Here is a 12,696-nt window from a genome sequence, read left to right on the forward strand (position 1 = left end):
GATGTCATTCTTTCATTTGAGAATTAATAAATGTGTGGTCTGCTGTTAATTCTGTCTGTCTGTCTGTCTGTCTGTCTGTCTGTCTGTCTGTCTGTCTGTCTGTCTGTCTGTCTGTCTGTCTGTCTGTCTGTCTGTCTATCTATCTATCTATCTATCTATCTATCTATCTATCTATCTATCTATCTATCTATCTATCTATCTATCTATCTATCTATCTATCTATCTATCTATCTATCTATCTATCTATTTGCAGCCTGCAGTTCATCATATCCCTGGTCAAGAGGTTAGTGGTGTTTTTTCTGCACATGGTAACACACACACACACACACACACACACACACACACACACACACACACACACACACACACACACACACACACACACACACACACACACACACACACCTATTTCATCTCTATTCTTGAACACAGACCCTTACTGTTCTTCAGGGCAAGCATGACAGAATAATTGGATAGGGCTGCTCCTAAGTGGTAAGAACACCACTGTACCTGGACCCATTTATTTGGCCTTGTATCAGTCTTGGATGTGTTTAACAGACTGTCATAGATTTGTGGTTTTTTTTCTTTGCTCTTGGATCAGCCAAAGAACCATGTCTGTGTAATGTAGATTGCCATGAGAATGACTATAGATACTATTGTGTGGTTAAGTGTGCCAGAGGCTCCACCCAGCATGCCCACCTGGCACCAGTTACGACAGCATAATCAGAGGGAAATTGAATTACTATGCATGCTTAAAGGCCAGGCCACCCAGGCACGCACACATATGCGCACACATACACAATACGTCTATTGACATATTTATTAATGCCGCCAATTAATGTTGTGTCTGCACTTAAGTCTCACTATAACATTAACCTCAGTGATCAAAATAAAATTATTTGGCTCTTTTAGCTTTTGTATTAAACTATTCTTTGTAAGTCTAATGTCTATACAAGGGGACATTAAACATACTTGTACATTGGGTGAATAAATTAACAGAATTACCATGTAGGACAGAAGGACTATTTTAATAATATAACAAAAAGCACTTTGGGCAATTCTTCCCTATTTTTCCAAACTGTTGAGCATAAAAAAAAAAAATATGACATTTCTAAGCAAATGCATTATATGCATAAAACTAAGAAAAAAAAGAGAAAATATACAAATATATTAACAAATAACATTTTTAACCTGGGTGTTGGGTTTACTTCCCTACACTGCTATTTCTTTTCGTTTTTTCCATGCCTAAAAGATGTCATTACTGCTTCTCCGTGATCTTCTGACAATAGTTATTATAGTATTATTACCGCTATTACTGTATTATCATTAATTACTATAATTATGTAAATTGAATTTTCTACTATTTTTATACCACAAGAGGGGCCCAGAGACTGCCCGATACATAAAGTGATACATTTTTGCACAATGATGTTTTGCCCAATTAAGTGTATTTTTTTTTTTTTTTTTTTTCATAAATATATTGGTGGTCTAAGGGCCGAATCAATTTAATGTAGCATTCATATAAAGAAAAAGCCAGGTATAAAATATATCCATGTACACACAGGCAGTTGATTCTTTTAACACCGTTTTTTTTTTGTATAATGTGTTTACATGTATTTATTTATTTATTTATTTATTTTTATTCCCAGGCTGAAATTCTATACCATTCTCATATCATGGATGAGGTAGGCTATGTTCAATCTGAATATAAAAAGTGACCAATAGATGGTTTGCTAGGTCACTTTTAATATTGTTTTAAAAAAATTTTTAATGTATCTCATTCCTTCTTTTCTTTTTTTTTTTTTTTTCTATTTTTCTGTTCCTTCTCTTGTTTTGCTTTGTCATCAAGCTTATTTTTTCAGCGGCCTTCCCTGAGACTTTGCAGCAATGGGTAAAGTATTTATACACATTCATAAAACTCACACAGAATTGTTGGTGAACCACCACAAACTTTTAGTACAATGGATTTTACAACATTCATACAGCAGAGATCATGCAGTACATTCTTCTTGAATTTTGTTCTTAAGCTCATTGTCTCAAACCACAATGGCAAAGCACTCCAACCATGAGGAAAAGATGTTCAGTTTGAAGTGCAAAAGTTCTAAACTGATTATATTGGAGTTAAACAAAAATGCAGCATGTTCTCTGCTAATTTTTGGGTTTCAATTTTACATTAAAATGTATGATATTTAGTCGACACCTTTATTTAGAGCGATTTACAAAGTGACTCTGAATTCTAAACCTGTGAAAACTTTTTTATACTAGTTCATTAGCTAGGGGACAAATAGGTACTATAGGCCAAAAGCACTATTGTGCAGGTAGTATCCAATCCACCATAAAATCAAATTTATAAAAATTGTGTTAAAATAGTGTAGAAGATATACACTAGATATAGTATATCTTAGTATATATATACAATTTTCACAAATGTGGTGGATTAGGCCAGTATACTCTTTTTTTTTTCTTTTTTTTTTTTATAGTAATCTATGCCGCTACAACATTTTTTGTCTCTTTATTTAAATAGGAGTTTACTTTATCTGTATTGCCCTTGGTTTAACATCGGAAACAAGCCATGGGATTGTTAACAATTTAGATTAGTTTCTAGACAATGATTAGGTTCCTTACCATTTTGAGATCCGTCATCTACTATGACACTTGCTTACAACATACTTCTAAGTAAACCAACTAAAGCCTCTCTTCTGTTCTTGAAAGGAATTTAGTATCTGTGCTGGAAAGCCATTTTTCTTTTTAATAGTTGGGGAAAAAATTAAAAAGGGCAGCCCTTTGAACTTCAGAAATAATGACAAACATTACATGATATACTATTAAAAGACATGATAAATATAGCAGTGTTTTAAAATGGCATGCCATTGGATTTAAGAGTGATGTAACATTGCTCCCAAAGGCAGAAATGCAATTCTGCTAGCAATCAAGGTTTCGGGGTTTTTTTGCCATGTTGGCTAACCAACTAATATTTAACATAACAGTGTTTGACCAAATTCCCCTGCAATCTGGAGCTAAAACATGTGTATTCTGACACCCATCTCCAAATGTGCATGCATGGTGTAGTTTCAGTCACTGTAAGTAAATCACATAGCTACATTGTTTCTCATATGATATCATATATGAATAAGGTGCAATATTAAGGTCCACAGACATCATGTCAGTATAATGCCTATTAAGACCTGTTTTTGTCTTCTGATTGGTAGCCAGAAGACTCAGATTTGCCATTGCCGCCTCCCCAGAGAGAGCAAAATATCTTCATGGTGCCACATGGCATCAAACCTGTTCTAGAGCGGACCGCTATTGAGGTAAATCCAATACAGGCATTAAATACTGACCAGCATAGCACCATCACAAAAAATCTTACTTTCTGTGTATGACAATTTAGATCCTGGCATGGGGATTGCGTAACCTGAAGAGCTTCCAGCTGGCCAGTGTGACCTCCCCTAGCTTGCAGGTCGAGTGTGGAGGTTGTATGGTGCAGTCCTGTGTCATCCGCAACACTAAGAAGAATCCCAACTTTGAAGTTAACACACTCTTTGTTGACATGGTACATTTTAGGCTTAAGCTTATTTGCAACTCATTTGAATGAACTCGTTCTTGCACATCCAGTAGTCCTTTTAATCTATTTCATATGTAACCAACTCCCTTCAGGACTTTGCCATAATACTGTTATGAGACTTTATTCATTTCGGATTCCAAAAAAAAATTTAATTGCATGATTTAATTGGATAGTAATAACACTATATTACAGTCCTAATAACTAAACAAAAATAACTAAAAAGCACTTTAATTCCTTGTCATTATTTTGGCAGAAACTTTGAAACTCTGCTTGTCTTTTTTAAATGTGCAGCTTTGGCAGTATGGATCAGCAATATCATTAGCCTTGACATGGGTTCAGTCTGCACGCATTATTTTTTGGACCTCATTGCTGCAATGACTGCCATAGCAACAATCCACAGCATCAGGCAAATCCAACCTGTAATTACCTAACTCTAAACGGTCTGGAGCTTGCATAGAGTCTCATCTTACGGTGAAAGGCTTTGTGTGGAACGAATGCTGGCTGGAAATGTTGACAGTTCACTGTCAGCTAGAGACAGCTCTATGCCAAGCATGAGACAGACGCTCACCATGTCATCGTTCCTTTGGTTAGTTCCACCAAGTGTTGTGGCATTGAGATGAGCCTTTCTCTAATCACATGTGAAATGGAGAAAACAACAATACTATACTCAAAAGAACATGCAGTTCACCGCAGTCAGGACTGGCAGAGGCATTTATCTTTTTTTTTTTTCTTTGTCAAACGCTTGATTGCCTTTTTCCCACCTTTTATTTCACATGTCAGTCTGTCTAACGGGTTTCAGAACTAATGACTCCAGTTAGCTGTGTGGCAGATTATAAAGGACTTACTACTTGATCTTTGTCTTGCTATGTTACATTCTGTGACCTTTTGCATACCTAGCGGCTGCCCAGAGAGGAACTCTACATGCCTCCACTGGTGATCAAGGTGATTGACAATCGGCAGTTTGGGAGGAAGCCCGTGGTGGGACAATGCACCATTCGTTCCCTGGAGGATTTCCGCTGCCTGCCTAAGAACCAGGATGAAGAACCAACAGAAGATGAGCTGGGTGAGGACAGAAAGAAATATTTTATTCTAAAGGATACATAAAGTTAGCATAATTTAATGGAAAATTACCCTACCAATTTTCTGATTTTTAGAACCCATTCCTCACACACCAAGAGATGACATACTGATTGACATTGATGACAAGGAACCTCTTATTCCTGGACAGGTATTTTTTTTTCATATATGTCTGTGTGCATTTGCATTTTCAATAACATATCTTACCATAAACAAGTCCTGGGTGTATGGCTAAAACCGTCAAATCGCTAATTCAATCTTGCATTATTCTAAAGAAAGCATTAACCTTAAGGCTTACATAAGTGTGACAGAATCATATATGATTTGTTTGATTACGTAAGTCTTTTTTATGAGTGTAATTCCTTTGGCTGCTATTTGGAGGTTCTGGGGTCATATAGCTTGGGTTACTCTAGGTTCCCTTTGGACACTTACAGTAAGTGAGGTATGATCTTATGAGATGTTATATACAGAACACACCCTTAAACACAGAGTCTAGGGGTAATTTCTTAACAACGGAACCTATGCCTCATTGCTAACATTGGCCGCACCCTGCCTAAAAAAGAAACGTGTTTTGATCACTGGCCAGTCTTTTACCCTGGCATGACTGAGAAAAGGAAGTATTTAGAGTTTGCAAATGAAGTTGGCGACTTAAGTTCAAGCATTTCATTGACATGAGCAGCATTTCATATTCAGTCGCATTATACAGGTGCTTAAGTTAATTTTCTGGGTGGCAGATTCAGTGCTAAAAAAAAAATTAACAGAAGATGCAGACTGTGTGTGTTCCTTCAATTGTAATGTAATGTAACATAAAAAAATTGAACACAAGTTAAAAACAAAGGAGTTAAAAAATGTATATGATCATATATAAATGATAGGATGGCAAGTATTCAGTGGAACATCTAATAAAAATCTAGCATATGAACATAATATTTCTGTTAGAATACTTGTAGTTTCTAGCAATTAATAATTTATAGAACATTCTTTTTTGTTTTACATTCAAGTTAAAGTATGACAGCTAAAACTGTACACATGGATTTTGAAAAGCTATAGGTATTACTTTTTGTAAAAAAATAAAAAAAACAATTTACTTTGTGTGCAATGACAATTACATTTTTAATGTGTATTGCGCTTAATACCGATCACCCTATACACTTTTTCGCACAAGCACACTGGAATAGTTCCAGTCCCAGTGCTACTCTTTTACCACTCTCAACTATAGCATCCACTTCAAATTATCCTTAAATATTTTTCTTCAGGCAAACAATAAGGCCTAGACAGAAAATTCTGCTTTAAGCTTGGCAACATATGCAGGTGGAACTATGAGAGATTGTCTCTAAGAGGGATTGGAGTGGGATTTGTGTTTTTGAACACCATTGCCACAACTCATCTCTCTCTGTCACCACAGCAACAAGGAATACCCCTCTCCACAATTTAGGAAAACTGCTGAGTAGCAGTAGTGTAAGTCTGAGTGGAAAAGGTGGGGACTAACTGCCACCTTCGCTGTATGTTTATGGCCTCTGTATTCTATACATTCAGTGTCATAAATTGATCTGTGCACAGATCATGGTGAATTTACTTTAGCTTCAGCTTCCAGCCACTTTTTGATGTCTTATTTTGAATAATGGCTTTGGTCTATTAGACCAGGTTTATGCCTCCTTAAGTACTCTTTGTCACTTTCCAAAAATGATGTGCACTGTAGGGTCCAGTGCAATGCAGTGGTAGAAGCAGTTAAATGGTTTCAGCTAGTGTGTTTGATCTGTGACACTTTCTCTTCTCAGAGGTAACTTCTGAAAGTCAAATGACAAACTGCCCCAAAACCAAACTTTTGCCTATCTTCTCTGGCTGCTGTAAATCAGGTCTCACTGAGCTGAGAAACATCTGGATGAAGGTGTGAATCTATTTAGAGGATTTGGTGGAAAATCTCTTGATGCTGCAGTTGCACATAAAGGAAAGCCTGATGTTGCTACACAGGCACCACTCCTGCATCCTCCTGGGCCACTAGGGTGAAGAGACTCTCTGTCTCAGTCTGGGAACAGCTCCTGGGTTTTGGCACTAGTCTAACAATCGCAGCAGCATGCCACTCAGAAAATAAATCAGACCAGGGGTCTTAGAGCACATGTAAGCTTTTCTTAATTTGGGTTCGTGCCTTGGCACCGCAGTCAGACGGTAACATAAAACTTTGCTCTGCTCATGGCCACACACAAACACACTCGTTTCACTGCTCAGAAGGAGGGAGGGAGAGAATGAGAGAAAGAAAGAGAAAGACAAAAAAAATTAAATATCTATACATGGGACAACAGGGCTCAGGTGTGCCCTATTTGTCATTACCCCTTTACCTTTGCCCCAAATAACTCCTTTGTGGTGGAGACCAGTGGTACTACAGAGATAATATTTTTTTTATTGTGGTGCCCTTATTAATGTTTAATGGGGATGATTGCTTATTGATAACTAAAAATGCTTTGTAGAATCCAGATCCACAACTTTTAATAGAGCCTCTACCAGGTTATTCAAAGAGAGACATGCTTTTAATAAAGTCTCCCTATAATGTTTTTTAGACTGCCTGCAATGATTGTAGAGTGAAAACATCTCCCCATACACCAAAACATAACATCATAAAAATGATCAAGAGAAGTTATGAAAATTGGAAAATAGTTTCCATTTTTCAGTTCTGACCTTTCAACCTTTTGTTTGTTTAGTCAGTGGAATGAATAAGTGAATAAAAATGAATTTTGGACTGATTGGATGACTTGTTCCTCCTGGCAATGTTTTGCAGTTATAGACAGCAGTTTATTTACATTATTGATCTTCTTGCTTGGTTTTACATTCTGGTATAATATCGCAATCATTTGAGACACTAGTTTCTTATTGAAATATAGTCTTCTAAATATAAAATAGACATCATTTTGACTATGTAAGCGTTTTGGTAAATTTAGAGTAAATACTTCTATATACCCCTATGAATTTAGCTGTCTTACAATGACAGCACAATGGGTTATTTAGATCTTTGCATTTGTACAAGGGAACATTTTTCTCTCATTTGTTTTCTGGCTTGCCTTGTCAAAGGACCGCCATCAAATGGCTTGTTCGGGTCAGAATAAATAAAACGGAAACCACAACCACAGCTATCCATGTGAAAATACCCTCATGATTCTGATCCCTGTCCATCAGAAAAGTTCTGGGAGCAGTAAAGAGACAGATGCTGGGGTTGGGGGTGTTCTTTACGATGCATGTTCTGCAGATTTAGCTTAATGATACATACTATATCTTAAGACATTACTTGCGGTGCTTCATAGGACAGCTTCTGGTTTTTTACGCAATTTATAATAATAATAATAATAATAATAATAATAATAATAATAATAATAATAATAATAATATTTTGATGATTATTATTACAGTATGTGCATTGTTGTATACATGTGACTGCTAGTTTATATGTGGCTATATGCATGTCAATCCAGAGTCTCTCACTATTTGTGTTTTCACACAGCAGCTGGGCTTTTCCTTTCAACAGGTCAGTCCAATAAATGACCCTAAGCAAATATAATAATAAATCCTAGGATATTTATTTAGTTGACTTGACACTTGGCACCTTAATGAGATTCTAGACCTGAATGCAAGCACCACAGAAACACAGAGGAAGTTACAAAACGAAATTATGATCCGATCTTGTGCCAATCTGCAGTCTTTGTAACTCTTCAATGGGAGGTAAAGATCTTGCTCTTTGGCTTTGTTAGTACCTATATCCACTTCTCATCTCATAGCCTGTACTTTGTCATATATTTTAGATGAGCAGTACTTGTTTGCTAGCTCTATATTTGATTTTGGTTTTGGACATTTATTTTTTATTTTTGTATTGACATTTCATAAAATGGTTGGGCCCTCGAGCCTGTCACATTACATTAAAAAGTAGACTATTTTGTTGATCTTGATGACTAGTGGGTCATGTCCAAGTCCATGTATATAACCAATTTAGATGTACAAAGTTATACCAGGCATACACCATTACAGTGGTCCAAAAACTCTCGGTGCTCTGAATTATTTCCACATCTGTGAATTCCTTGTGTTTTATGCTGTGGGGGAAGAAAGCTGGGCTTCACTCCCCAGTGCATTAAGTGAAACTTGAGCTTCCATCATTTCCCCAAAGACACTTTGGCTCCAGATAGTACCCTGAACTAGAAGCTTGTATTCCTTAAAAAATGCTCTCTGGTAAAAAAGAAACATGTTTGTCACTTAGTGCAGGTTTTGATAAAGGACAAAGGCAACGTCTTTTAGGGAAAATTAACACACCCTTAGTGGCTTTAGATGCTTTTTGGCTCCTTACTCTTAGGTTAAAGAACAAACTGTGGAATGATGATGCTAAAATTGGATTCCCAATGTAGAGAGGCTTTGAGGAGGTTTTTGGAATGGGACTTACTAAACTCACTCTACAGGACATTCTAGTAGTCAGCTTTGCCATAGGTTGGTGGATTTGCTGCAATGGTTACAGCTAGAGAGGGTGCCTGGGGAGAGTTGATTCAGCCCGTTCAGTCTACTGATGCTTTCCAAGTGTACTTTTGTAATGTGCTGTAATGCAACTGCCTCACATTAGAGGACAACAGCAAACGAATGGCCCTGTTCCTAATTAGCTGTTCCTTTGAGTACCTTGTAAAGCTGCCTCTGTTATTGTATACATAATGTCCTGGCACTAGGCTTCAGAAGGCGCTGCTAGGGTTCAGGCCTGCCTCTGATGTGGTGAGTCGTTGTCGTAGGCAACTGCGTTCTCCCGCTCCTGCCTGCTCACCACAGGCGCCACAGGAACCGTCCCTCCCCGCCCGGCCTCTGTCCTCCTCCTAAAGCCTATTGCTTAGGGTCGCTTCTAAGGAAAAGGGAGCACTTGCTGACAGACCTCTGTAACCAGGGCCTTGTCTGAAGCACCACACAAGAACAAGGCTGAAACCTTGGTGAAGGATGAGCTTGACTACCTGAGTAGCTTGTTGCTAATTTAAAATCTTAATGCAGAGTCAAGTGCTGGGTTGTCTCTGTGTGATCTAAGAAGTCGTTGCTTGTTTAAACTTAAATGTGGGTTCTGACGTATGTGTAAGATCAGTCCCTTTAGACACTTCTTGATGTCAGCACACAAACCTCATGTTAAACTTTTGTGATATAAGGGTAGCTTAATTTGACAAAGTTTCTGTTTTCAACATTCTCTGTTGGCACATGAAATGACACGTCTTTTGGCAAAACTCCACAGTAGTAACGATGTTTTTTCCCCCCACACCCATCTGGTTTTAAGTCTGAAATTGTTATGATGATGGTTTTGAATGAGTGTATGAGCAAATATTTCTGTCAGCCTGGTTAGCTTCCAGGGCATATCAAGCAGTCTAATTGATTTGGAATGGTTATGTTTGGCTGGTGTTTATTGGCACATATACATCCCTGAGGATCATTCAGAGCTACAGTATCTCTCTCATGACCTAAATGTCAAATTATATAAACCTTCACCCAAGTCCCAAATTTTGATATTTAATTGCACATACACCTACATTTTTTACGGTCCTGTATTGTATTTTATTCTGTATTGTATAACTTTGGCAAGTTGTTTGTTAAGATTATGCAGATTATATAACTTTAAACTAATAATTTGCTTTTAAATCTTGTCATGCGCAACCCTACTGTTGTAATTTCCACTACTGATTTCTATGATTCCCTATGCTTTTCAGGAGCTCATTATTCACCCACTGTTTATTTCAGAAGATGGATATCTGCTACTTTATCATGAGCTTAGTACTTTTACATAAATGCACTCCCAAAGACAACAATAGCGTGATTAAGTGTTAAAGGGTATTATGATGTGATATCATCTGTCAAATTTGCACATTAGATTTGCACATTTTTGCTCCTGGAGTCTGCACAGTCTGCTGGAGTTATTACTGGGGAACCCAGATTCTTAAGCTCTATCATGGAAAAATGACTTGCGTCTTTCTTCATTAATTAAAGGTCCAGCATTCGTAATGACTTGCATATGGTAAAAACTGAATGTTGTCTGAAATACTAAAACTTTATATGCCAAAAATACATTTATTTAAAGCAGAGAAAGTGAGATTATGAATTGGAATTCCAAACTTAATTTTATAAGCTACTAATAGTGAAACAGTGGGTAGTGTTGCAGCCTCACAACTGTGCATGTTCTCACTGTATATTTAAGTTTTATCTAAATTCAAAATATTTCGGTACAGATACGTGTATTGTTACACCCCAACTATGTATATATTTACATTTGTAAGAAAAATAGCTTCATATATATATATATATATATATATATATATATATATATATATATATATATATATATATATATATATATATATATATATATATATATATATATATATATACAATATAGTATGTGAATGTGAAAAGGCATCTCACAAAATGTATCTTTTATCTTACCATATCTAACACACACACACACACACACACACACACACACACACACACACACACACACACACATATGCGCATACACTGTATGTGGGTGTGGTTTTGTGTAAAATGTAAATCATTTTGTGAAACTTATTTTATTTTTAACTATATTATTTTAATTTTCTAGTTTATAATGCAAGGAACTGTGCTTTTCCTTGCAACTTTAACAATGTGCATTGTTTTAACCTGCTAACTACCATGCTTCTGGTTTGTAGCTTGCAGATGGCACCAGTTCTGCTATCATTAACATTTCGCCTTCTCGCTCCAGCCTCCATGTACGTATGTATGATCTAAATGTTGTGGCCACACCTCTCGATGTCTTGTGTAAATGTTTGTTACTGCTGAGCCTTGCATGGATGTGCATGTTTAATGATGTGCTTGTCTATAATTTACTCTTTAGGTATGTTAAGTTCTTTATTTGAGGCTGATATTTAAAAAAATCAATTTACAATATATGCAATTATTTTATCGAGTATATAGTAATTGCTGGCACATTGGTTTTGATTTGGTCATATAATCACGAACAATGCATGCAAAAGTGAAGAACAGCTTTAATCGAATAATTTCAAACAATGTTAAAAGAATAAAAAACCTGCTCTTAGGCTGTGTAATTTTCATGTGGGACATTTATGAAATATTTTGGTTTGAGCTGATTATTTGTTTGTGGAGGGGAGTATGAAAAACAGAAACATTTTCCCAATTACTATACCACTTCAAGGTAGCTGTGGCCACATAATCATAAATATAGCTAAATAAATATGTCTAAAAAATAGTGGCCCAAGTACTGCTGTCTCCACCAGTCATAAATTGTACTAATTATGTAAAAAATTTTTTTTTTTTTTTACAATTTTCTTTTTAATCCAATGTCTAAAGTTTAAAGGTTGCTTTGAGGTGTTTCCTGTATGCTGTATTAATGCATTTACAGTATGTGGGTGTTGTTCATAAAAGGCAGCAATTCAGAGATTCATGAGGTTAGAAAGATGACTCCTTATCATTTGTCAGAAAGAAACAGCAAAAGTTCAAAATGTACCTTTATCAAACTCCTCACTATATCAAATTAGCAATAGGTAAGCATTAAGTGTCACATATAAACATAAAGGACTACTCTTTTACTGCTTAAAGAGGCCTGTAGTGTAAAGTAGTTTTTAATACATTTGTTTAGGGGCAACCTAGTGGCCTAGTGGAAAGCATTGTCACCTCACAGCTGCAGATGTCGCTGATTGGTTACATTATACCCTTAGTAATCACAATTTGTTGATACATTCAACTGGAAGCAGAGGAAGCCAAAAAGATTTCAACACTGGACTACATTTTTCTCTTTATTTTGTATGAAAGAGCTATGGATTATGTGCATATGAGACAGCGTATTTCTGTATGTGACGAAATAAGACTATGTGCAAGCAAAAGATGGCCTGATGGTATGGTAAAAGATATTGGCGATATATGACCCAGTTTCAATATCATTGGAGGTTTGGTTAGTGTTCAGAACTGTTCTGTGAGTCAGGCAGTCCTACATTACACAGACCTTTTCCATACAAATGCATGTTTATATCACACACCAAATGTAGCACTCACTGACTCTGCAAGCC

General features: G+C 36.4%; 1 protein-coding gene and 1 long non-coding RNA gene across 17 annotated transcripts in view; both read left to right on the forward strand.

Annotated features, from left to right (window-relative positions):
* Window positions 1-12,696, forward strand: part of dysf (dysferlin, limb girdle muscular dystrophy 2B (autosomal recessive)) — a 78,890-nt gene that overhangs the window by 41,085 nt on the left and 25,109 nt on the right. For 10 of the 16 annotated variants that reach the window (XM_083542315.1, XM_083542313.1, XM_083542310.1 and 7 more), the window contains 8 exons: window positions 254-283; window positions 1,650-1,685; window positions 1,850-1,891; window positions 3,210-3,311; window positions 3,392-3,553; window positions 4,463-4,628; window positions 4,720-4,793; window positions 11,323-11,382. In XM_083542315.1, coding sequence (XP_083398441.1) covers window positions 254-283; window positions 1,650-1,685; window positions 1,850-1,891; window positions 3,210-3,311; window positions 3,392-3,553; window positions 4,463-4,628; window positions 4,720-4,793; window positions 11,323-11,382 — 672 coding nt within the window. The remainder of the gene's footprint in view (window positions 1-253; window positions 284-1,649; window positions 1,686-1,849; window positions 1,892-3,209; window positions 3,312-3,391; window positions 3,554-4,462; window positions 4,629-4,719; window positions 4,794-11,322; window positions 11,383-12,696) is intronic. The other 6 variants (XM_083542306.1, XM_083542307.1, XM_083542317.1 and 3 more) reach the window with 1 other exon arrangement.
* The window catches only part of LOC310726588, a 4,244-nt gene continuing 2,936 nt past the window's right edge, over window positions 11,389-12,696 (forward strand). Inside the window, exons 1-2 of the long non-coding RNA XR_014533797.1 lie at window positions 11,389-12,133; window positions 12,175-12,696. The exon at window positions 12,175-12,696 is cut by the window's right edge and continues 2,936 nt beyond it. This is a non-coding gene — a long non-coding RNA (uncharacterized lncRNA). The remainder of the gene's footprint in view (window positions 12,134-12,174) is intronic.

This window comes from Silurus aristotelis, assembly GCF_946808225.1.
Source record: "Silurus aristotelis genome assembly, chromosome: 5".
In the NCBI taxonomy this organism is placed as follows: domain Eukaryota; kingdom Metazoa; phylum Chordata; class Actinopteri; order Siluriformes; family Siluridae; genus Silurus; species Silurus aristotelis.